The 26,425-nt window shown below is 39.8% G+C and overlaps 1 protein-coding gene across 1 annotated transcript in view; it reads right to left on the bottom strand.

Moving 5' to 3' along the window:
* The window catches only part of SMPD3 (sphingomyelin phosphodiesterase 3, neutral membrane (neutral sphingomyelinase II)), a 34,207-nt gene extending 9,806 nt beyond the window's left edge, over nt 1-24,401 (bottom strand). Inside the window, exons 1-3 of the mRNA XM_009695048.1 lie at nt 23,064-24,401; nt 10,733-10,808; nt 3,240-3,395 (exon numbers count right to left, since the gene is read on the bottom strand). Coding sequence (XP_009693350.1) covers nt 3,240-3,395; nt 10,733-10,808; nt 23,064-24,401 — 1,570 coding nt within the window. The remainder of the gene's footprint in view (nt 1-3,239; nt 3,396-10,732; nt 10,809-23,063) is intronic.
* Between the last annotated feature and the right edge of the window lie 2,024 nt (nt 24,402-26,425).

Raw genomic sequence — 26,425 nt, 5'->3', positions numbered from 1 at the left:
AGATCTCCTTGTGTAAAATGCTGTTCTTGCCAAGTGAAGAAGCAGTTGACCTCTCCCTTTTAAGAAGGAAGCAGAACACAAACGTGGAGTACAGTAGCACTGTGTTCATAGCTGTGGGCACTTTTGCCATTTTGTTATTAATAAGTCATTAATACAGCTGACTGTCCTTCAGCCACTGCATCCACAGCAGCTGATCTGTCTCCTTACATCTTTCTAGCTTCCCTGCACCACCCTTGCCCCAGCTGGCTCTCCATCTTGAGAACATCCTCATAATTGCAGGGAGACTGAAAAATGCATTTGCCAGGGTATCCTGGAGTTGTGGCAGAGGACGGGAGGACTGACCCTCCCGAAGATTTGCCAGGTATGCCATGCAGAGAATTGCTCTTTCTGTCTGAACAGCCAATTGGTTTGTTTAATGTTTGTGGAAAAGCAGAAGATGAAATCTGTTGGAATTGTTAATTTCTCCAAGTTTTCCCTTGTTAAATCATACGTCTACAAAATTTCCCTCAAAAAACAAGATAGATTAAAATTTTGTCATGATTAATTTGCCATGGTGGCACTGACAGCGACAAGTCACAGCTGATGAGACAAACATAACCCATCTGACTGGAAAGCTTTTTCTCTTATGCTAAAAGGTTTAAAAACATAAAAATAGACTTTTACGCAAGTCAGTCCAAAGCAACCTGACGGTAAGTAACTTTCTAATAATGTTCCCACTAAGTGGGAATTCACTGTATGAATGTTGTCACAATGTTCTGTAAAGCTGGAGCAGAAAACGGAGTTGCAGAAAATTTGTCATAAGCATAAGGTCACTCACGGACCTGGAGCGCTTTGAAAACTGTACTGTCAATATGTCTAAGAATAGAAGCTTGATATTCATTGAAACATTAATTACATGCTGTTTCAGTCTGTGGAGTGGGCAAGAATACAGAGAGTCATACATGGAATTACAGGAAGCTGATTATTGCTTTAAAAAAAAATTAATCTTGAGAAGTTCAATTCCCTTTAATGCTAACAAATGTCCCTAAAACAATGAGTAATGTAAAAATGGAGGAGAAAACTTTAAAACATTGCATCAGTCTTGCTTAGTGCATAAGGAAAGCAAGCAATCTAAAAATAAAAAATGAAATAGCTTAATTTCAGTTTCCAGGCTGAGTGAATTTGAAAGGGGAAGAGGAATGTAAATAAGCGGCAACAGACAGCAAAAATAAAATGGATTTTGATAACCTACTTTTCAATCCTCTTTAGTAGTAGTTGCAATGTTTACAACTATTATTTGCAAAAGCAAATTGTTGTTTTTACTTTCTCTTGAAAAAGACAGGTCACAACAGTATTAATTCTGCTTGTGCAAGATCTTGGTTAGAGTGCCCAAACTTCTCAGGGAGAGAACCCTGACCGTATGTTCCGTCTCACAGCTTCACTCCCGTCTCTCTCCCCCCTCGTGCTGCATAGCCCCATTTGCTTTCGATTTGGGATCTGACTGGGCAGTCTCCCCTTTGGTATGCACCGGATCATTTATTTCCTTGATGGCCACCTTTGCCTCCAGGCCACTCCATCCATCCAACAATATTGCAAGTGAAAAGATCAAATCACAGCGGATGCATCCATTTGTATCCCCCCGCTCCTGTCTCCCTTCACCGGGACTGCTGCGGTTGCCCCCTCAGCCTGTCGATGTAGCAGCTTGGCTAGCTGAAGGCCTGTTACTGACCACATTTCTTCCTTCCTTCCCTAAAAAACTCACTACCACTGCTACCGTTATCTTTTATCCTAATAGGTGTTTGTTTAACTACAGTATTCTGTAGCCATTACCACTTACTGTTCACCTCCACAGTGCATAACGGATCCTTCTACCAGTCAGAGCACTTGCCTCCTCAGACCATTCCGAGTTTACTTTGGATCATGTAGTTGTGACCGATTTATTTTTTTGTACATATGAGCTAGAAATGAACAACAGAAGGGCTGTGTTCTGGTGGTCTTTTCTACCCAATTAAACGTTTCTCCAACTTTGCTAAAATCTTCCAAGTGTCTGATACAAGACGAGATTAGAGAATACTAGTTATTTTTGAGATCAGACAACGCTTGCTTTTTGTTTCTTAAAATTATTTTTGGTACAGTTGTTGCTGTCAGCCTCAGTGACCTGAGCTGCTTACGAAGACTACAGAATTCACACTAGATGCTGTTTGCAAATTCACCTGTTAATCCACAAACTCTAGTCTGAATTGCTGGATCCCACTTTGAAAGCTGCAGCCTGAGCTCACCTGTACACTGCACATCTCCCTGGTAACACAGCCCAGCCGAAATCCCTCTGCGGAACCCCCCTCACTGTACCTGCCTTGTGCTCTTTGTGTCTCCGTACTTCAGTTTTGGCCCAGTCACACAAAGAGCCTTTTAGCCATCAGCCTTGCGGGCGGCTGGCCACTGGGCACTGCTCATCCATTTGCCAGCTCCAAACCAGCAGTGTCAGTTGCCATCATGTGAAGCCAGAAAGGAGCTCTGCTGGATGCCCGAGATGTACCGAGCAGGAAGGCAGAGAGGAGACACAAACACAATGCTCTGCACTCCATGTTGGCAATTTTAAGTGTTAGCAGAGCGCAATATTTATGTCTGGAAAAGGCTACCATCTCTGTGAACTCACCACCCGTTAATTACGGTTTTGTGGAGCTCTTTTCTAGTACCCTCAGCATCTAAATATAGAAAAAAATATTAAAAATTTATTAAAATAAAAAACCCCAGAAGTACAGAGCATCAGTTAATTTTTTCCACAACTGATTCAGTAATGTTTAGTTCTCTCTGCACCAGCAATCTCCTGTGTCTGTGTATATGCACTATCAAATTATTTTTAACCACATGGATTTACTACTTATTCCTCCACAAAAATCCCATAACATGCATGTCTTTCATTAGTAACTAAAATTCTAGGACAATAGGTGTCTACCTAATTCAAGTAAAGCTAAACCACTGGATCTGTCCTGATTATTGCTACGGCAAGTCACAAATTATTGCCCTTTGTGCCTTACAAAACATCATGCTTAGTAACTGAGCAGAGCTCGCAAGTGTGTACTACTCTCCTTGTCTCATCTCAAGGCTAGTACCTATTTTAGAAGTAGCTGTAGCAATCAAGTCTTTCCTTGCAAAAGCCAGTCACAACTTAGTATACTGCGGTAACCCGCAGGAATCAAGAACTTTCCTATTCCTTTTTGGAACAGGTAGACACTAGGAAAAGGAAAACCTTGTCTTACCAGAGGAGCAGTTATCAAAGTTGAGATCTCCACAGATGACATCAAAAGCCACCAGCTCCTCTGGATTGGCTGTACTGGAGGAGGAGGTAGATTTTCTGAATTCAGACAGCCAATCTTGAAGCATATCCAGTTGCTCACATCGAACAGTAGTATCTCCTGAAACAAATAAACAACCAACCAAACAAGAAGTAAGACCTCCTTTTAGCATGTTACTCAGCCACCTGTTAGTTGCTACGCTGGACATCTTGAGAAAAAAGGTGCAAGATAAAAAATCATGTGGCTAATAGGATACTTGGTACGTAGTGTTTAGTTCATTATGAACCGCGCTTTTTGATGATTTAAATATCTCCTCTGGAATCAATCATACTAGGCACGTCTGAAGAACTGAGAAGACAAGGCATCTGTGCTGCAGCCAGCCAGCCAAAACGATGATGTTTCTAGCCACAGGAGGAGGAGGATCTGATGCACTACATTTATAGTCAGGAGTTCGGAGTTAAAATCCTACTTCAGGCAAAACTGGACAGGATGTTCTGGGGTAAACCACTTGAACTTGCTTTGCCTTCTAATTTTTAAAAATTTAACTTTCAAGTGTTATTAGTAAATATAAATCAATGACAAATTTAACTTCCTCATACTGTAGCAGTCCATGCAAAGAAGGGTTCTATTTGTGTTCCAAGTAAGAACGCCTAAACTCGGAAGTACTTTTTTTTTGTATTTTTAAAGGTATGTGTAGATAGAGATGCAGGTAGGCAGTACTTCAGAAATAAAGAACCCGATCCTTTTCACCAATTGCAGGGAAGTTACACTAGGCTGCGTGTGCTGAGGCTGTGCCCCAGTTTTATAGGGGTGATATGAAAGGGCTGAGACTGATTGGTTGCCAAATATTTTTTTGTTTGTGAAACCATCTGACACACAAAAGAGCTCTTTAATTATAGCAACTAACCACACTTAATTTCAAGCACATTAGGTGACATGAAGTCTAAGAAAAAAATTAATTACTGGCTCTCTTAAAATGATTACAGCAAAAGTGTGATGTGGGGAAGGGAGCAGGAAGAGACACATTTTAGAAATAATTGTTTGCCATATTGTCTTTCCTTTTGTTTTGTTTTCACTGTACCTATAGGTAACAGTTACAGTTTTGCTTGTTGCAGACTTGAAATGGTATGTTAAGTCAGAACAACATTACTTTTCTTCAAAATAAAAGATTTGTTTTCAAATGCCACAATGGGAAGGAAAAGCAACAAATCCAGAATTACTTATTCTGACTACAATTTTATTTTAACCTAATTTACTCTTTTGTGCTAGCTGATAGAAAGGTGTAAAACACAATTAGAAACATTAGTTATGTATGTCCAAGGCAGCTTTCAGTGGCCACTATGGAGACGGTGATTATTTAAGGCAACATCCTCACAGCTTGTTAATCACTTGTCTCAACTGCAGCTGTCACCAGCGCTCTTTATAGACTTTTAATATGTGAACTCCGCAGCACACTGTAACTGCGTTAGCATACAGACAAACTTTAGGCATTAGGACTTCATTTTCCTACCACTATTAACCTGTGAAGGGGAGGGGTTAAAACAACAATTAAATACAAACTAAATCAGAAGTGTTCAGCCAAGCATGATTTGATGCAATCTTAAATAATTAAAACAACTATGGAAAAGAACATGACCAGGGAAAGAGAGCGCTTTAAGTAGGTTCTGACACTGCCTCATCTCTTCGGACTGGTAATTCCAAATAATCTGATTTTTTTTCTTCCACTCGTGTTATTCCCAACAAATCTTTACCAGTTGGGCTGTAATAGAAAAGCAGGTACAAGTGCTTCCTGGATCTGTTCCCTAACCTACAGTTTCTAGTTACTTGGACCTCAAGTTCACGTAGTACCCTAATCACACAGCTTGACACAAATCCAGAGCAGTGTATTCTTGGGAAACCCCCTTGCTACAACAGCACCAGAAAGCCCTACAGTGAAGACGTAGCTAGACAAAAGCATGAGAAATAGGTCACGTGGAATAAATACAGCCTGGAGCAGGTGACACTAACCACAAAAGGTGTGCGTGACTAACACATACAGTCTGCAGAACTGAAGATACAGGCGAAATTACAGCTTCATGGAAAGCATGAGCTTGAAAGGGACCTCTGGAGATTGTCTAGTCCAACCCCTCTGCTCCAGCGGGGTCACCTACAGCAGGTTGGTCAGGACCGTGTCCTGTCAGGTTTTGAGTATCTCTGTGGTTGGAGACTCCATAACCTCTGGGTAACCTGTTCCAGTGCTTGGTCACCCTTGCAATAAAAAACATTTTCCTTTGTTTAAACGGCATTTCTTCCGTTTCAGTTTGCACCCATTGCCACTCGTCCTGTCACTGGGCCTTGCTAAGGAGCGTCTGCCTCCATCTTCCTTACACCCTCCCCTTGGGTATTTACACACTTTGGTAAGATCATCCTGAAGCTGAGCAGGCCCAGCTTTCTCATTCCTGGTGAAGCTTACTCAGATTTGTGGCCTGTCTTCCTTTTGCAGCATCTAAATCTTTCTATGCTGTCTCATCTCCTTAGGCCAGTACTTTCTTCTGGCCTGCCTTTGTCTTAAAGGTCTTTCCCAACCTAAACGATTCTATAATGTAACTTTTAAGCATGGTGTTTGTTGACAAGAATGTAGTAACATCTTGCTCCCCACAAAGTCCCGATTATATAAATTGCTTAACTGACCAAGATCAACGCTTACATCCGTGAACTGTCAAGGTTTTTTTGCATTTTCTGTGAATTACCCATCTAGCATGGCTTCACTAGGATGAGTGATAATGTGGCTGTTACCATATGGGCATAAAACTCGGGCAGCAACCTGTCACAGATCAGTGTGAAGAATGTAGCGAACCCACTTAACTGAAACACTCAAAGGTAAAATTCTCCAAAACAGAAAACTCTTGAGAAAAACAGAAGACAGACAGGCAGAAACATTTTAGGAAGATATTGTAAAAGGTGTCTGCAACATGCATTGTTGTCATTAAAAAAGCATTAACTACATAGTGATATACATCTTCCTCGGTAAGAATGCTGAGCCTTTGTCGCAGCACTATACACCAGATGATAACCTCAGGGCTCTACAGGAAAACAGTAGCCTTGGAACTCTAGAAACAGATGACTTTTTCATTTCTTTTTCAAAAAAGTGTAGAACTTGCGATAGTCTGGCATCTCTGATTATCCCCACTAGAGGTCATGGAAGTAATTGCACTTCAGTACACTACGTGGAACGTCTGCAATAAAGCGAGCTACGTTTCCATGGCAAAAGACGGGATCCTCTAATGTGACTTGAATATAACTGTTTTCTGAGGTTTAATATTAAACTAACGGTATCCAGCTTACTGCAACTACACAGCAGGTACTGCATGTATCTGTATGCAAAAGTTACTAGCGAGACTCAGTCTTGCCAGCTCCCAAGGATCAATAGCTTTGGAGACGAAGGGAACTGAACTAATCAGACACCTAAGTAGAGGAGAAGCCAAACCTGAATCCCAAACAATCAGGGGAGCGGACATTTCAGAAACTGCTGCTGAAATGCAGTAGCATCAGTGAATACTAACAGAAGAGAACTAGGTAGTAACTCCCAACACTAACATTCAACCACCTCCTCCAGCCTTCAGCTCTAATTAAACATTCAGACAGAATCACTGATCTGACTGACTGCCACCAGCGATTAACCATAGAATACAGATTTGTGCTAATTGCTCTACTCCCTTTTCCTCAGTAACTGGCCTGGAAAAATGCAAATAATTGTGTTGTGACTGGTTCCTGCAGTCAGTATTTCTAAATTCCTTGCAAGTTCCCCTTGGCTTCAAATTTTGTGGAAGGATGAGAAGGTAGTGTGGGAAACCTCAGCCAGCATAAATACATACCTCACCTGTGTTCATTATAGGATAATCATACTTGTCCTTTCCATTCCCTTTGGGAATGCTTAAGTGAAATCCTGACTTTAGTTAGAACTGCAGGTAGGTACTGTGCTCTGAGGAAGACTGTTTTGTCCTACTCTGAAAGACATCAGAAGTAGCACTGTGGTGGTTGAACAAAGCAGCTGAGAGGCCTACTCAGAGGAAATTAAAAGATTCGGTGGAGGTTTTTAAAACCAGAGTTCTCAGCAGGGACAAGCGCTCTGGGATATATTGGCAGGGAACCTGGGGAAGATGAGCAAAAAAGCTTGTAAAGTGTAAGATGTAAAACCTAGTCAAAAGGAAAAATTGTTGCCAAGTCACAACCAAAGGCTTCGTTTTTGCTATGAGACAGGCTGTGTCACACCTGACTCTGTGACTGATTAAGCAGACCCCTACACTTGTAACATACTTAATTCAGGATAGGCTGGGAAAACAAAACCAAACCACCCAAAAAAACCAAAGCAACAAAAAAACCCCACCCTTTTCAGCTAGGTCAGGTCCCCAGTCAAGTGCAACAACTGCGAGGAGGGGGCAAGGGTAGGCTCCCATGGTGTGGATACATCAGCTTTGCTATTTCAGAAACATAGGAGGAACCACTGCCTATGGATGCTTAGCACTGAGGTTCCTCCGGATTGCAGTGTCAGAATTCCAAACACTGAGGGATCTCTCTCAGTCCCAAGCTGACTTCTGCTTAAGCTGCATGTAGGCTTGTGGAACCTGACTCTGGTGCTAGAGAAGTGCGAGTTGCCAGTTACTTGTACTGCTAATGACCACATTCACACTAAACACAAAACAGGAACGTGAACGAGGTTACGAGATGGCGCCCAGCATGCGACATCATCTAGACCTGGGCTGGAATAGCTTGAGGCTTACTTGGTTTTGATGGCTTGGTGGGGCTTCTGAAAGGCACGTCTCAAAGGGACTTGGGAGGTGGGTGGATTCTAGGCAGCAAAACCTGGCCAGAACATTAATCACTGACTAATTGAAAGACATAGAAGAATCAGGTATGCTTAACAGCCCCTTGGAAAATAATTACATTCCAGTCTCGTAAAGGATCCCTTCATTTGTCACTGAAATGCAGCTATTTCCACAGTGGAAATGAAGAGCTACTTCATAGCACCATTCAGTAAAAGCTAGAGAATTGAGAGGATAAGCTACATCTAATTCTAAAGTTTTATTGAAAAAGGTGAATGTCAGGTCTGAAAAGACAGTAATTACTCAGAACAGAGTTGAGCCAGCACATCTCTTGAAAAAAGCATTAGTAGTTCGTCCCTGACCGTGAGCAGTTGGATCCCTTCCTTTTATACTCATGTATCAGGACTGTCAAATGTAAGTTTATGTATCCTAGAAGGGAAGCCAAATTGCACTCAGCCGTGTATGACAAGATGATTTAAATGGCTAACCTTTTAAACAGTGCTTGTTTTTATAGATACCACATCTTTACATCGTTGAACTTTTTTTTTTTTTGGCTAATTTTTTTAATGTGTGAAATGTTATGAATCAGATGATACAAATCAGAAAGCACAGCTCTGCCAAACTTATGAACTTTAGTTTTCCATTTCATTACATAAACTAATATGATATATCAAAGGACAGTTAGATTCTTAAATCATTGTCTGCTCTATCTGAATGTAGTTTGAACCAGATAAGCCTAAAAATATGACAGAAGAACGTAAGTAGGAAAACGAAAGGTTGCGTTTTACCCTTGAAGAAGCTTTAGGCTGACTTTGAAAATAGAACATTACCTCTCCATTCTTCTTCATTCCCCCCCTCTTCCTCTTTAATATTTTAGGGATTTCACAGTGTAATTATCAAAGACTTAACTGAGAATAACTGACCAGCTAGTAAAAAGGAACAGACTGAAAATGGAGGTTTATAACCTAAACTAGAACAGCATCAAATCTTAGCTCCCCAACAGTAATCTCACAGTACATTACCATAATTCCAGAGTTAAAAATAGAAAACCAGAGGAGGATGTTACATTGTTAAAATGTAGCTGAAAAATTCATGAATCTTCTTTAGAACTATCCAGTCTCTCTAATGTACTTCAGGGACTGGCAGTTTTGTTCCCAAGTCTGTCTCTCTGCAACTGAAGCACTGACAAAGTAGAATGAGTGCTAGCTGCCTGACTGGGTTAACCTAGACATGCGCATAGGTTCAAAGTTCTACCATTTATAATACATTACTGTCTTGCCTCAGTCTGCAGCGTACATGCTGTCTTCGAGCAGTCTAGAAGGGCTACGTCGTGCTCTCCAGCATTCAGGAAGGAGCACAAGAATCGCAGCTGCGTCAGGTAAAACTAACAATGCCCACCCCTCTGGCTGAATGCAATTCCGATCTTATACAAAGTAAAGGTTTGCAGATTTGCCTTGTATTTTATTACTACACCTACTCTAAGTATAGAACGAATAGTTTTGATGCAAAAAGACAGGAGAGATTGGAAATGGAAAATTTTCAATAGACATGTCCAAGAATTTCAAGTATTTGTCAATTTGAATTAATGAGTGTTCAGGCAAACAGCTAAAATGGAGAAGCATCTTGGTTTCAAAAACATATGCATCAGAACACTAAAAATGGAATAAAACAACCCTCATATCTATAAAAGGTACTAAACTTTTCTTCCCTTTGCTTTCTGGACTTGGGTTGTAAAATGGAGATCTACCTCAGTCTTGTTCTGAATATTAATATTAAAAGGCGAGCTGAGTGTTGAGATACTTTCATAAAAAAGGGTCATAAAGGGTGGTAAGATGGTTGAGGAGGAACCCGACAACCCAGCGCAACCCGACAGAGCTCCATGAAATCCCAGTCTGGTTATGGGAAGTAGCAGAGTTCACATATTTCACAGACACAGAAATCTGCTATTAAAGAACATCTCATTCTTTTTTAAGATAATTCAGTGAAAATTCCAAAAAAAGCCTTCCACGCCCTGCTAAGAGTTTTTGCATTTTATTTAATGACTTTAGAAAATATTGTTTCATGAAACAAAGGACACAGAGCATGCTGTGTGATGCTGCAGTAATTTTAATAGTGGAACTGCTTTTAAACATGACCAAGAGAATTTTTCAAGGAGTGTATTAACTTGCTAGCCATTTATGTATGAAATTTACAGGTCAAAACCTAGAGAATCTGGGCTTATTCCAGCTGCTGATTTCTGATGGAAAAACTGTCTCAACTTGTATCTTCTGATAATCCCTTAGTTACGTACAAATAAATTTTAGTTTACGTGCTGGTACTCACAGTATGGGTTGTTAAATACTGTTGAGCAATGATGATAGTAATGTATTTCCTAAAATAACAGTATTTGGTTAAGAGGGAGCAAAGAGAAGAAAAGCTCTCCAGGGATATGTTTTTGTTTGTGTCCTATAATACTTAATTACTCCGAGACTGAAAATGTGAAGGTTTGGGGCTATACTTGTCTACCCTTCTTTCTTTGCTATTTCATTGCTATTTGCAATGCACACTGCACTTTGCCAGAAATACTGGAGGAGCAACGCTTGCCACTTTTGCACAAGAATACCACCAGAGGCCTAGAAATAGTGAAAAATGAAGGTGTGCAAATCAGGACAGTACCTGCAATAGCTTGCAAGTGAGTGCAGGAAATGTATCCCACAATTCTTTGGTCCTGAGGTGTACTTCCCACTTGCACCTGGAAGGGAAGGAAGACATAAAAAGGTGATTAATGGAAGAGCTCATACAACCCCACTTCCAACCCTGTCTGGGCAGCCTTTGGAGACAGTATTGACCTTTTTCACCCCTCTTTCCATCTAGCTCTGTTTTGAAAACACGCACCCACAAAACCATGAGACACACTCTGGGGCTTACTGGGGTCCCACTTGCTGCCAGCACACTGACTCCTTCCTGATCGCCACTACTTCAGCTTTTCGATTTCAATCTGCAACACATGCAAAAATGTGACTTTCTCCTGCTCTTTGCGATCCCATTGGTTCTCTGTCCCAGCTGCGTTGCCGCTCTCTTGCATCCCAGCTCTAGTTCACACGCGAGGTTCAGGCCCACCACTCAAGTGCCATAGAATACCAGTACTGTCAGCAGTCTCATTCTCGGTATCTGTGTAAGACTAGAATGCAGAAGGGAAAAATGCCAAGGGAGTCCGGGGAAAAGGATGAAACCTGAAATAAATACTGCTTTTGACCATGTTTTCTCCATTCCAGAGAAAGTTTTGGATTTTGATGGATTTTTTACACTCTTCTACAAAGGTGTTGGGGGTTTTCGCTATGTCTCAGCAAAGTGTTTACTTTCTTTGGCTCACAGCAGCAGCCCCCATGTCTGTCAACCAGATGAAAACACAACCTGCGCCCCTGCTCTTACACACAGAAGAGGCAAGGCTTCCAGGGAAGCTGGAATGTGGTATAATTCCTCATCATTATCATATGCTACAATCTTTTAAAAATATATTTGCTGGTAGACAAACAAGCAAATTAGAATCAAGTTCTGGTTTAGGTTTTCAACTCTATTGAAGGTTTTGGCAGTTCAGGACTTACACAGTTGCAAATCAAAGTTCCCAGTGATCTGCGGATCAAGATTTGGACTAAGTCAAGAAAGTAGTTTGAGCGTATGGCTTTCCTGTTGACAATTAACGTGGCAACACTGCATGGACTACTAAAGAAAATGCCCACAGAGGAAAGTTGTACCCAGGGGTCAGAAAACAAAACCGCAGAGGACTCTCCCTCACAAGGCTAGGCTCAGATTTCATCTGACACCTCTAGATAACAAGCAGAGCTCCATTTCATACAGACACAATTTTGTCAGCTTGGTTGGTTTTCTTGTTTTTCAGCTATCCAAGAACCATCTGATTCATTTTATAACTGGAGAGTCAGCTTTGCAGTAAGTGAATTTAGAAGTAATTTGTTCTCAACAATGCCTTGTTAACTTTCAGTTTTTGTTCCAGCTAGAAGAGTATGTATGAAACAACTTGCAGTATTGCATCCTCAGTCTGTTTGGTCCTCTTTTAGACAGTTTTCCAAATGGATATTGATGGTGTTCTTACTGCTGTTCCCATACAGTTAACCTGCTTCAGGGAGAGTGAAGGCAGAGGAAGCCAAGGAAAATACAGACAATCACTGGTGGATCTCACCCTAAGCCAGAGGATTCTCCTAAACTCACAAGACTGTAGCAGAGTCTCAAAGGATGTGCCGGTCTGCTGGACGGCTATTAGCGAGTACTGCAGAAGCTTCACTCCACAGAGCTCTTTCTTCCTCCCTCAGGCTGCCTTGGTCTGAATATATCACAGTGTCACAGGTGAATTAACAGGAGCGTTCTCTCCAATTTTTTATGCAACATATGCCGTTCCAATAGAGAAGTGGGAAACCATTAGTTTATATCCTCTACTATCTAGGGCAGGCAGGTGTATGATTTGTATTTTCCAAACTTAACTCAGAATCAGATTTTCTCTTCAACACTGAAAGCTGTATGTTGTAAATTCTCTAGTAGTTTACAAATTTGCAATATCTCCTGAAGAGAAAAAGCATCGTACATCTTTCAATGCTGTCTACTGTAACCACACTAAAAAGAAAATACCACACATAGTTTTCTGCCTTATAGCAAGAATGTGCTGCTTATAATCCTCTTATTGACTAAAGCAGATGGAATCACTTTCAGTGTCTCTATCCAAAGAGCAAAAAAGATTTAAGTCTAAAAGCTGAACATCCAAACATAAATTATAGTCAGTTGAGAGAAAGAAGTCAACTCAAATTGGCTTTAGAACTTCCTGTGCAGCCTTAACAGAGTGCCTGACAAGGCCTTGTACTCATCAACCAATTTGTACATAGGATCACACTCATTTCCATGAATCATAAATAAATACGTATTGTACAATGTCCCTGTGCACAGATCTATACTGACGTGGACTTGGGGTCTTTCGCTCTCAGAGAATGACAAGAAACGACCTGGAAGAAGGACTGACTGCGGCTACATGCAGGCGGATGAGCGCAACTAATGCCCCTCGGGGTTGCCGCCACAGGGGGACAGTGCCCCAGGGCTCTGCGCTTGCTAGGAACAAAGCCTGCTTTACACACACCCCTGAGGGGAAAAGGAAAGGGGCTTTCGTAAACACTCTGCTAATTAAAAATAAAATGAATTTAAAAAAAAAAAGCAAAAGCTGAAGACATTAACATAATTAGAATTTCCTTAGAAAGTGCCTGCGTGAAAGTACATCCAAAGCAGCTTGTCTCCCAGATTTCACATTTCCTCCAACTTTTTTGACTTTTGGGGCTTTTGGTTTTTGTTTGGTTTTGTTTGTTTGGTGTTTTTGTTGTTGTTTTGGGGGGTTTTGTTGGGGCTTTTTTGGAGTGGCAGTATTGATGTAAACTGCCAAGCAGAGTAATTTTTAGAACAATCATAATGGAGGCAAATATTTGTGACAACTACTAGGAGAGAAAATAAATATCCTTGCAACCTCCTAGACAATTCTCAGCTACAGTAGAAGCACTAGTATATTAAATACGCTCGGAAATAAAATAGTAGGGCAAATCTGATTATTCAGTCTAATTTGGCCCACAGATGGACAAGGACGATGGGATGTGCAGACAGGAAAACTACTTGACCTCTGGAATATTACAAGCCCTATAATTCGGCATAAAAACATTCCTTTGTGCAGCCAAATACTGTAGCTACTTTTAGACTGTTCCATTTTCAAGGGTATATTACATGGTCGTGACTCGGCCCAAGCAGCTACGTGGCAGCCCTGAGTGTTCATTTCAGCCTGCAACGTGGATCTTGGCAGAAGGTTCCACTTCCACCAAAGTAAGTCAGCACTTCACAAATACAACATCATTTTTGCAGCTTAATACAGAAGAAACTTCTAAATTCAAATTTACAAAGAAAATATATGTAAGCAAATAAGCCAGAGTGGCTCCTTCACCGTAAGTCTGACTTAAGTTCACCTCAACTGTCCTACTTTAGTAGCTCTGTGTCAATAACACATTCATTGAATTACCCTTCTGTAGGGAACTACTTCAGATACTGCGTTCTAAAAATCGTTGTATCGTCTCAGTTGTGTCATGGACCACTCTTGTATGTCTATGGAAATTTATAGGGAGGTAATATCTAAATATATTTGTAAGTTCCCAGTGTTTTAAAATAGGATAATTATTGCAAGAGGAGAAAGTTGTATGTGGTATCCTGTTAAACTCTGATGTTACCTAGAGGTAAAATTAAAGCTGAGAGAACATGTGTGCGGTTTAATGAAGAGTCCCAATTATATCATTTTGAGAAACAGTATTTTCCAATGTTATGCTGAAATATGCACAATATATTCCGATTCTCACTGTATTTGCAAAGGTTAAGTAATCAAACCAGTCAAACATTTGGAAGCTAGGAGTGGATTCTGATCCCTGTTACACCACTGAACATTACATTTTGTTAGCTGTTGGGGGGCGGGCGGGGTGGGGTGGGCAGCAGGGCATAAAAAGATGAGAAAGAGGCTTTTTTCCATAAAGGGGAAAGCCTGCTGAGGTTGTGTTTGGAATTCAAAATGCCAGTTTCTACTGCTACATATTTATATTTGTCCCCTGCCTGTAAATTAAATAAATAAGCGCAAAACTGACAGCTCAGAATTTTTATTTTCAGTCAGAGTGCTGACTGTGTTAAGTACACAAAAGTACTTGACATCAAGTACTTCTTATTAAAAGATTTCATCTGTATGCCATAGCACATGAGTACAATCTGTTGGAGAGACCATGCTGATACTGTGCTGTACTATTCAAAACTGGGTATATTCCTGTAATTGTGTACCAGAGACTTGTCCTGTATGGACTAAGGAGGAGTCTGTCCTCCAGTTAGACCGGTATCAGGTAATAAACAGATCTCATGAAAGAAATCAAGCCAACAAGGCTACGGCAGAAAGATTCTTGTTGACAAGAAAAAAATTGTAATGAGGAGCAACAGTTGAAATTTTAGAGACAGAGTGAAGAAAAGGAACTTGAAATTAAATCACATTACTTGCTATTATGGGAATTTTCTGAGCAAACTGGAAAATCTTGCACATCTCATGTTTACCGTACTCGAGTATAATAAATACACAAAGCTGCAAACATGACAAATATCTTGTCTTTAACAGTTTATATTTACACACATCTGTCCCAGCAGTGCAAAACAGTTCTATTATATCTGGGTGTCAGGAAAAGCACCAACAGATACTTAAAGAGAAAGCAGGGAAATGCTACCTAAATAGCAGGGATATTTCAATACCAGCTCAAAGCCAGCTTCAAACATGTCATTGCTGCGTTAAGAAATCAGCAGCTACTTGGAAGGAAATAACGCTTAAAAATTGGGACTGCGCCATACATAAGAATTAAAGAATCAGTCTAGATTCTCAAACACTGACCAATAATTTGTAGACAAATAGAAAAGATTTGTTATGAGGGGAACTTAACCTTTAGTGACATTTTCTAGAAGCTTCACATTGCCGGGAGGTAGCCATTCAAAAAAATCCTAAATAAAGTAGGCAGTTTCTTAAACATGTACCCTCCAATACAAAGGCTTTATACACATGCGAGGGCAAGCAATATGCCATTGCCTCTTCCTCTGTGGGAAGCAAAGCCAGGTGTGCAAACCAGAAGAGAGCTAAAATTCTGCCTTACTCCTGAAAAAAGAGCTCCACAGAGTTTATCACCTCACAATCTACATGCGGCCAATAAACCCAAAGCTGTGAAAGGTAAATAATCTGCATGCAACATGAAGTATCCTTCAGGGAGGGGGTATGCTACGCAGAACAGCTCCAGCTTCAGCCATTATAGTTCAATCACATCTTGGACTGTGAATGTGCAAAACCAGTCATTTCATCAGCTCAGATGGCCATGACGGTGTCAGTTTTGCCATTGGAATAAATGTGAACCGTAGTACTGATCCCTGCGTTATTCTTCTGGAGATGGTACATCTCTGAAGTACATAGCTCTACAGCAAACCAATTTACGGTCATGACAAGAACCATGCTAAGGATGTTCATATTGTGAAGAAAAACTAGCTAGGCTGAAACCCACACCTGCATGCTCTGTGGAAAAAAAAGCTCTCTCCTTAAAAACCAAAGTATAAGCACTGCGTTTGTGAAGAACATCATCTAAGCAAGTATCTCGAGTTACTGTTTGTCTTAGAAATAAAACACCCCAGACAGAGAACACGAGTAGGGCACAGAAAGAGACTTCACAGCAGGTGTGACAGTGACTTATTCCCACAGAAATACTCATCTAACCGTATGTAGCCGATATTGTTTAAGTTTGAGGGAAGCTCCAGTAAAAATACAGGAGATTCAGCTGAGTTACAGCAGAAAAAGCAAGTGTGTACATAGACAAGTAGCAGTATCTCCACACACACTCCTGGTTCAGACCTCCCCGCTTTGATGCTCTGAGATGTGCTGGTAACAGGACACTTCTTGTACCTCCCTATTTCAGCTTCTGTGGGGACATCTTTATAGACATCCGATGTAATTATCATGAGCAAACAATACAGTGAGGAACAGAAAAGAAAGAAATGGAAAATACAGTTTCTCCTTCTTTCCAGTACAATTTTCCATAATCTCCCAAATTGTATCAACCCCTCCTGGACATTTTTTTCCATTTCAGGCATTTTCCAAGACGAACGGGAGAGTCGGCACCAACAAACTAACTGGAATAGCCAGTCCGACTGTGTGCCCAAGTCCTCACCCCTGTTACTGTTCAGAGAAGATGCCAAGGAAAACTCACATTCACAATTCAAGCATTCCTGTCCCACAGAGATGACTTAGATTAGCGGTAACTTCCAAGAAAGATGTCTTTGATTCCTGTACTTTGTGTTCTTTGTAGTAGTTTTTTTTGGTTAGCTTAGACATAGTATAAAAAGATCCATCTTATTTTTAGTACTTTGACAGTTCTGCCTTTTGCCTTCAATGATATGTAGCAGCTTCTAAAGAAGATGCATTAGTTAAATTACTAATTTATTAGTATAAATATGTTATTTAAGCATATTAAATAAATTAAAGAAGTTTAAAATGTTACAGAGGTCAGCTCAAAATTCTGTTTGGTGCTCTGCAGCTCTTTCTAGCCACATTTGCACTTGATTATTGCAGAATCCTATCCTTCTCCACCTGCTACGTGACAACAATTACTGTTGCATGAACTCAGAGAATCAGTTATTTGGCAAAGCTTCATTTTCTGTGAGGGAAAGTGGCTGTAAATTGATGCCATGAACAAAGGGCTCTTCCTCTTCTGAAGAGGTTAAAGCCCACAACTCACATTCTCTCAAACCTGTATTTCATTCTGCACAACAGTTTTAATTTGTTCCCATTAATGGAGAAAAAGACTGTGATTAATAACATTAATTATATGAAAGTGAAGGAACATGGTACTGTGCTGTGGTAGGGTCTTTTTTTTCCTTTTTTAAAACAAGTCTTAGTTTATTGGACTCTATCCAATTCCTGCATTAACATTTTATAGCAGAAACTGAACGTGTGGAAAATGTTTAGGTTACCCTCCTGACTTAAATGGCACAGCTTTAGAGTTATCTAAACAAATTCATGAACAGCACTAGACATTTCTTTTATACATCTTGGGATAACTGTAGATTCTGGACAACTGATCAAGGACAAGAAAATCCAACCACTGAAATCTCTAGATGATCTTTTAGTAGGGTCAGAAAACAGCCATTCCCCTTTTCTGTGTAATCCTCAGGTAAAAAAGCTTCCTCTCAGTATGTTGTGCAACAGCAAAGCAGAATTTGCCCCTTTGCTCTCAGCCACAACACACACAAGTCAGCATGGGACAGTAAAGACGGCTCGAATTACCCAAGCAAAATCTATCTGCATCAGTAATAACCAAAAAAGAGAATCACAGAGGTTAATTCAGGGAACTCTCATTTTATCGTACAAAGCAGGCGCCTCGAGAGTAGCAAATAGTAAAACCTGTGCTTCAAAGCAGTTTTGCAACCAGAGCTACTGCTCCTTCTACCATCTGTTACCACCACATCAGCTCTTTTGAAAACAAGTTCAGCTTTGCACATAAAGCAAAGGTTGCTAGGTTTCCTTTAAGCAATGAATAGTAACATGTACTCTGCACAATTACTGTACTCCCTGAGAACAGCATTAATTTTCAGAGAATTTGAAAAGTAAATCTGTTAATAAGCTTAGGAATTAATATTAATTAAATGCAAGTGCTTTCAGAAATTTAGCAAAAACCACAAGACATTTTTTCCTTTTGGATTTGTTAGAATACTATTAGCTGTTCAAACTACCCACATCAGACTGCAGTTTTGCTTTTGCTCAATGTTCACATACTGTGTTTTAAGCAAGAATCCTTATTTTTGCTAAAATTCTCTCTCGGCAGATGCCAAAAAGCAGAATAATTTCCTACTAAGAACGGTAGGAAGAACAGCCTTCTACACTCTATACTTCCATATCTCCCAGTCTCAGTGGGAGGAAAACCACTCCAAAACCAATTAATAGCCTCTTTCGTTCACCTCCCTACCCCAAGTACGCATTTGGATGTCTTGTATGGTTTAGATTTACGTTACAGTTATAGCTATTACAATTTAAGGATAAGAGAGAGGCAAAATTTGTGGGCAGAAGTGACAGTTTTTATTAGATTGATACAGCTGGAAAACGATGGACAAGCTCTCCAATTCAGCAACTCATCAGGTCAAGTTAAGGATGTTTTCTGGTTTTATTACACTGCTGTCCAAAACTTACACAGCATCCCTGAAAGACAGTGTCACTAAGGGTATGTACTAACCCTGCGATCTAAAGATGAATGTTGACATTTTGAAACCTTCAGGTAAGTTCCAAACAGGTGATGCGTTACAGAGTTTCTGCTCAGTGCTCATTGATACTTTTAAACTTGATTTGACTGCAAAATCATCATCCAGTTTCTGAAAAGGACACGTATTTTAAAACTCCCTTCAAATTCATCAAACCCACTGTGAATTAGTTATGTATGTGTCAAACCAACAGCCGCAGAGTAACTGAGAACACTGCAACCTGCATCATGCTATATACAGATACACACAAGCTAGCTTTTTAGTTGGAATCACCAGCACAGGACAGCATCTGTGTCCGTCCCACTTCCCTCCTCTATCTGTAGCAGAGCAGCAGTAAGAGACAATTGGAGTTATAAAACCTACAAAGCAGACTCCAGGGTTCTTTTCTTAGGCATTTTAAATTAATGTGAAACGCAATGCTAGAACAGAGAGTCACGGCAGAGTCTCCCAAGGGCCCAGACTGTCAAAGTATGAAAATGGAGTGGCTGATTTATATATTTGCTAACTTCTCCTCTGAGTCTTTAGTGGTAACTAGGAACAGTGGTTTTACACTTCAGATGTGAAACTGTCACTTAGATGCAAGTGACATTTCACCCCTTCTTCTATGCTATTTTTTCTGTGACTAAGTCACTCTTAGATCCTAAGGAGACCCTCAGACTGGAGACAGAAACATTGCTAGAGTTTGAAGAGATCAAAGTGCCGAATGTAAATTAGTCCTCCAGTTACGCACAAAATGGACTTTACACAATAGCTACCCACAACTACGTCATCCTTGTGCCTTCATCCTGACCTGGAAAGCATCAGCCTATACAGATGGAAAAACCAGTCTGTGATCAGTGTCAGGAAAACGCCAGCAGCAGCACCTTTTGTGGCAGACGTCTTTAGGAAGAGAACAGACCAAGGCTAACAAAATTCCTTTGCACGGGTCTCCAGATAGCTGTTAGGTAGCATGAAGTCAATAGCATGACACAGTGTTAAAAGCCTCTGTAATTTATTTCCAACTTCTTTCCTTGGCTGTGACGCTCCAGGTGTTAAGCCACAATCAAATCACTTTACCTTCCCGTGTTTTAGTTTCTGCTTCTATTAAGCAGATATTGACCTTTATTCTGCACCCTGAGACATATGAATGAAAAGCAGTACAGAAGAGCTGATTGCTATTATAGCTACTAATAATAACCCTTGAGCTGTGTAAGTCTCTCAGGTAAAATAATTCTGTATGACTAAGCAAATCTCTCAAATCCTTCCAAATCTCCACCTGAACTTTACAATCTAGATGGTGAAGGCAGGGCAGGGAAGAGGGGGGCAATGGAAAATCATTTCTTCTTCACTGGAAACAGCAGCTATTCCGAAAGGAAAAAATATGTGAAACACTTGCACCTTGGCAGGAGGGTTCTGTTTTGTAAGAGAACTCCCTCAAAACAGTTTTGCCTTTTTGTTCAAAATAATTCAACTTTCATTAAATGTTTAGTTCTGAGACCTTTAATTTATCTTCTTAACAGTTACATTTACAGTGAAGAAACAAACCATACTGATTAAATGAGAACCAGTTTCTTTCTCTGAACATTCTTTGGAATTTGGATGTTGAGTCTTTCCTGAGGTTCAGAAAGATTTGAATAAAGGCTTCATCCTCCCAATGACTGGAAACGTTAAGTGATTTTATCCATAGTTTCAAAATATGCAAGTCTTCTCCCCTCACTCACTTTTCACAACTGTTTTTTTTTTTAAACAACAGAGAGAGCAATTGCTCCTTTACTCAGAGTCTATGCAAGCGGAACAGTCTTTGCTAAGTATACTACCAAAACAAAACTCAATTGATGTCTTTTCTACTTCAGAAGTGGGAACACAGTGCCTTCCACAGGACACAGGAACTTAAAAACAGAGAGTTTGCATAGGACAGAGAGACAACTCCATGCCACCTCTAAATGGAAAGCAGTTAGGAGACTCTTGTTCTGCAAGGCTCTCTTACTGTCTTTGAAACCACACAGAGATAAACTTTAATGTAGGATCGAATTATATACATACAAAATATTCTAAGAGCCAGTAAAATTAGTATCTAAAAGCAGTGATAGAAGCTGTCCATTTTGGATGGCAGAGTACTGGCTAGAATGCCACCTTCCAACCACAGTTATGATACGCTTTGCTAGCTTGCTGCTATCCCAGTGGAAGACCTCAAGACTTCCGAAGTTAATGGATTGATTCTTGCTGACTTCAAAACCAAACCACGTTTTTACTTACCGTAGCTTTTGTCTCCGGAGTCCACACACACTCAGCTGCTGATTAAACACTACATCAAGAAAAACAACCTTCAAACCTACTTTGTTTCAAAGCTAAAATTTAAATTGATCATTCCTACTGGGTTTCTTTTTTTGTTTTTGCTTTTTTATGTCACAGAAATGACCAATGATCACTTAATGTACAGTTAAAACAGAAAGTAATTTCATATCAGGATAGACCTAACTCAGAATGAAAAATATTTTAGGTATAAAGAACAGTATGTCAGAATGACACAGACATGAGGAAAAAAATGCTCTTTTAGCTGGGCCAGAATTGTCATCTTTAAAATGATGTCATCGTCTTCGAATCTTCATAATAATCGTTCCCTATTCCCTGCACAACTGTAACATTATTTAACAACTCGAATCCATAATTAAGCTCATCACCTCAGTGGAATTTTGAAAAGAGGCTTAATTTTCTGCAAGAGAAATGGAGACGTTGCGGCCTGCCTAGCAGGGCAGCAAATCAATGACTCAGCAATGGGCAGTGGAAAGCAGATTGGTTTTAATCTCTTAATCCCTAATATATGCATATGTTGAAGGGCAGTCTTTGTGACCCTGATCATATTCACATGGCACAACATGTATGTTCATTTTCAGCACACAGTACTTTATGATGAAAAAAATAAACTTTAGCTGTTTAAAAACACATAAGAGTAGAGTATAGAAAGCTTAGACTCAATTTTTGGAAACCTGTATTCAGATACGGATAGGTTTTTGTGTATGTCAAATGTATATGAAATACTGAACCACTATCAGACCACAAATTCTAAAATTTGCTTTTTTTATGCAGGCCACAATACTGAAAGTTTTTGCTTTGTTTACAAATTACAAACAGTGGGTACAAAACCCCCCACTGATCCTTATTAACAATCCATATTCTTAACGGCTATTGATGGCTTTTGTTGAGGACTCATGAGCATAAGCACTAGAAAGTACATATAATTTGAGCACCTGATGTATTTTGCTAGCACTACAAAAAAAGTTCAGGTTTCAGTTAGTGAAACCCATTCCAAACTGTGACAAAATCTCAAAATCTGAAATCCAGTATTCTAGGAGATTTTCAGATCTGTCTAGGTTTGGGCCTATAGATTTGGATCTCTGCACAAAGTTTTGGTTCTCGATTAATCACAAATTAGAAGAGCCTGCTTTCCAGTTTCTGAAGAGCATAGCCAGATTCTTCCAAGAATTAAGCATGAACGGCACTAGTCTTGGAAAAGCAAGTCATTGCATGCAGACTTTTATTTCTGCTTTTCATGATTTACAGACCTATAACCCCAGGCTTCCTGTTCTCACTACGATTAGTTAATTTAAGTACACTGTGTTGATAAAGCAAAAAAAGCTCTGTGCTCCCCAGTGTCCCTTGCTTCTTTTTTTTGTTTGTTTACTCTTCTTCGTATCTCTCCTTAACAATTCTTTTGCTACCAAGAGAGAGGGATAGCCATACATTTCATTGCAATTCTTTCAGTTTTATTTTACTGGCATTTAGACTTTTGATTGTCTTTTGATTCCCACATAAACATACAACATGCATAAGCTGGTTTCCAACAATAACGCCTATTGTGCTATACTCGTGTTATGAAGCTTAGAATTTCTGCATTTTATTAAAGACGTTTCTGTAAAGAAAAGAAACTAAAATTACATGAAAACTACTTCAAATTTTGACACTTGAAATTATACTCATTATTTCATTATTTCCCTCATTATTTCATGCACATCCATCACTTTAACACAGTATCTAGGCCACAAAACCTATATATAGGTTATAGTAGGTAATCTAGATCTGAATATTGCCTCTCTGAACTCTAACAGAAATGACTGAGAGAAAATAACTTTATAATTTGTCACATCTATAGAGTCAATATGGATGGCTTCAAAAAGGCTCTTACCTTGAGAAACAAGGCTCCCTTGGAAGCCAAGGAGTCCGTTCCTCTTCCATTGGGGTAACAGTGATAGGCAGCATCCATAACAGGATAGCGGCTGGCAAAAAGCAGACCACTGTTCACAAACTTAAAGCTACAGCAGCTATGGCAACTGTAGATCCCAACATCATAGACAATGTATTCAAAATAGTGATGAAGCTGCTCTTTCAATTTCTCCGCAGCTCTTTTGTCAAACACTTCCTGCAAACACAGAAAGTCCAAGTTGGCAGGGAAGAAAGCAGAGATCTCATGATCAAAGGTCTCATCTGTATTTTTCTTTTTCCGCACTGAAGTCTTCTTCATGATTGAAGCTTTGTAGAGGAGCTTGTTGTTGACAGTGCTTTGGTCCACTGTACCATCTCCAACGCGAACTTTAACTAAGGACTCCCGTGATGCAGAGTAGCTGTCTAAACTCCCAGAATCTCCTTCCTTCTGTTTGTGGTTAGGTGTTTTTGAGACCTCCGCGTCACCTTCCAGTGAGGGCTCTGCTGGGCCACTGGCATGAGCCTGGCCATTGAGGGTGTCTGTTTCTGTGTCTGACATGTGGCCATTATCCTCTCCATTTATGCGGACAATGCAAGTGTTTTCTTCTCCCTCATTTGGCTCTCCAGCTCCACCTTTATCTTCTCTACTGTCCTCACTGTTGTTTGAGCCAGAATTGTCTCCTTTATACTCCATTGATGTTGTCCTTTTGATGCCAGCATTAACAGTACGATTAGTGCTATCTCCACCCTGGGGGGAGACCAAGCTGCTAAAACTTGCCGCACTGATGGATGTGTTGGTAGGAGAATCTATATATATTTTGATCTGTGGTCTGCTTGCCCCATTTCGGATCCTCCGGCCAATCTCTTTAGCCCTAGCCTGTGTATTGAAAACATTATTAAATCTTGCCAGAGAATCTGGCAGCAGGCAGACATTGGCACTGCCAAAGCAGAAGCTTTTCCCGTTCCCTGCAGCCTTCCATTCAGTGAGCAGTGTGGCTCCATTGGCACGGTTCTTGTCTTCTAGTCTGGAGTAGATGTATGGCCTTCTGGCTGACTGGAGCGGGGACCATAACAAGAAGCCAATCAGAGCAAAAGGAAGAGAGGCTACCAACAGCGCCAGGTAGATCGGAGTGGTAATAATGATGCAGAGTGCATGAAAATAGCATGGATCGTCTGCTCTTTGACGTTTTTCATAGGTGGTTGGAACAAAAGAGGCCACAAGCCTATCTGCTAACCAATAACATGGGAAAATCAGGCCCCAGGAAAAAGAATGCAGAACTGACAGAAAGCTGTTGGGAAATGGGGAAGTGTATAAAACCATTGCAACTTAATTATGACAACACTTCAGGGCCTACTACATGATGTCACTGGGTCAAGCATCCATAAGAACACTGGGAGAGGGCTGGGGAAAAAAGCTCCAGTCAGGAGTTTGTTTTTTTCCAGTAAGAGTCAATAACAAAACTTTAAGAGCACCATTTCACTGTGTTGGAGTAAAAACGAAACAAGGCCACTGTTTTCGTCTGGCTTTTTGGCATCTATATTTGTCAAAGGATGTCATTGTTCACTGGAGGCTGCCATAACGAAACACTCCAGAGGCAAAAAGGAAATCTGTAAAAACAAAAGACACAAAACATATGTAACAGTTATTAAAAGTTTAAAGCAGGTTTTCTCACACCAATTTTGCCTTACAGTCTAAATTATTTCCCTTTTTTTTGTTTAATTTAGCAGTTTTGATAGTCTATTAAAGACTATGGATCTAGGGCAACTCCAACAACAAGGCACTGGTATTTCTGCAAATGAAATCAGTGCATTGACCATTTAATGTACATTACTAATGTTGTCATTTCTGTGATGAATTTTAGGCCTTACATCAAGAAATATAGTTTGGAGTTTCTTTTACTTTATAATCCATTCACATTAATATTTATATTAGCTGTTTTCAGAATCTTGCAAATAGTGTTTAGCAGTTCTCTCTAGACTATTATAACTAGTATTTTATGTTTTATCACTGAAGTTAAATTTGCTTGGATAGCCAAAGACCTTCCAAAAAAAAAAAAGTGAGGTGATGGAGGTACAATGTAGCAAAGGCACCTGGTGTTTAAAACCAAAAATATTTGATCTAAATCAATTAAAATATTCTTCATATGGTTCAATATGGTTTCAGATTTTAATTTTCAGCTTATTAAAAATAGTAAGTCAAACTACTCTGCTTTAATATTTAGGTATTTAATACTCATTATTTATTTCAAGCTGCAGTTCAACTTCATTCAGCTATGGCCCACAAAACAGTTTCACATCTTTCCTCTGAAGACAGACGATGTCTTTCAAAAGTTGTCTTCCCAGTTGGGAAATTCTGACCTGAGGTATTTAGCAAATGTCATGATTAACCAAAGATATCAAATTTTTAGGGGCCTGATCTTATTTTTAAAGTTTGGCAGTATACATACAGCTTACTTCTTTTCGTCTCCCCCCCCCCCGCCCCCGTAATTTAAGTCAACAACTTCTAATAAGTTGAGGTTTTAACACAAGTTTTGATAATATGAAATGTAAATTATTTTTTAAAGCAAGTACTCATATTAATCAAACTTTATCAGCCTTGACAATGGTGTCACCAATGAGTGCAATGTCACGCTCCATAAATTGAACCTGTGACGTTATCCAGTAAGAGGAGCAAAGCTAGATCACTGATGAAGGCAGAATTCCTGTTTATAATGTTTCAATTTTCAAATCTAGAATGTAAATAATATTAAGCAGCACTGGATAAAAACCACTCACCAAATAAGCAAAAGAGAGGATCGGCACTGGACCGTGCTTCAACCCCCATCTTTATTTTTGACATCTTGGAGACATCAAAATTACATACCAATATTTACTGGCATAAGTTCAATTAAAATTTGGGGCTCTCAGGGAGCCAAAATTAAGGAAATGGTAGTTTGATGTGTATGTTAAACATTCTGCAGGATACCCAGAGACAGAAGGGCATCTGTATTGCTATTTCTATTTAATAGCAAATAAAACAATGACACGGGACATAGGAGAAATACAGTTTTACAAAGCAATGCCGCCTTAGAATCAGAATAGAAATGCAATTCTTCAATTTTCTCTTATTTTTAGATTTCTGCTTCTTCAAACCAAGCCCTTGCAACTGATTTATGTTCCTACTGTCAAAACACTTTTAATTGTGGTATATGTGCAATACCAGACTGCTGACACAGAGTATAATATACAAGTCAGAAGCAGTAAGGCAGGCATTAAAATACATGGCTTAACTAACTCTCTTTTTACCACATATATTTTTTGTTTATTAACAATAAGAAAATTCTTCCCTCAGTCTAGATTCCCGAT

This window comes from Cariama cristata, unplaced genomic scaffold (genome assembly GCF_000690535.1).
Source record: "Cariama cristata isolate BGI_N322 unplaced genomic scaffold, ASM69053v1 scaffold5592, whole genome shotgun sequence".
Lineage (NCBI taxonomy): Eukaryota > Metazoa > Chordata > Aves > Cariamiformes > Cariamidae > Cariama > Cariama cristata.
Note: the sequence above shows the minus strand (reverse complement) of the source record. Positions and strands in the feature narration are given on the sequence as shown.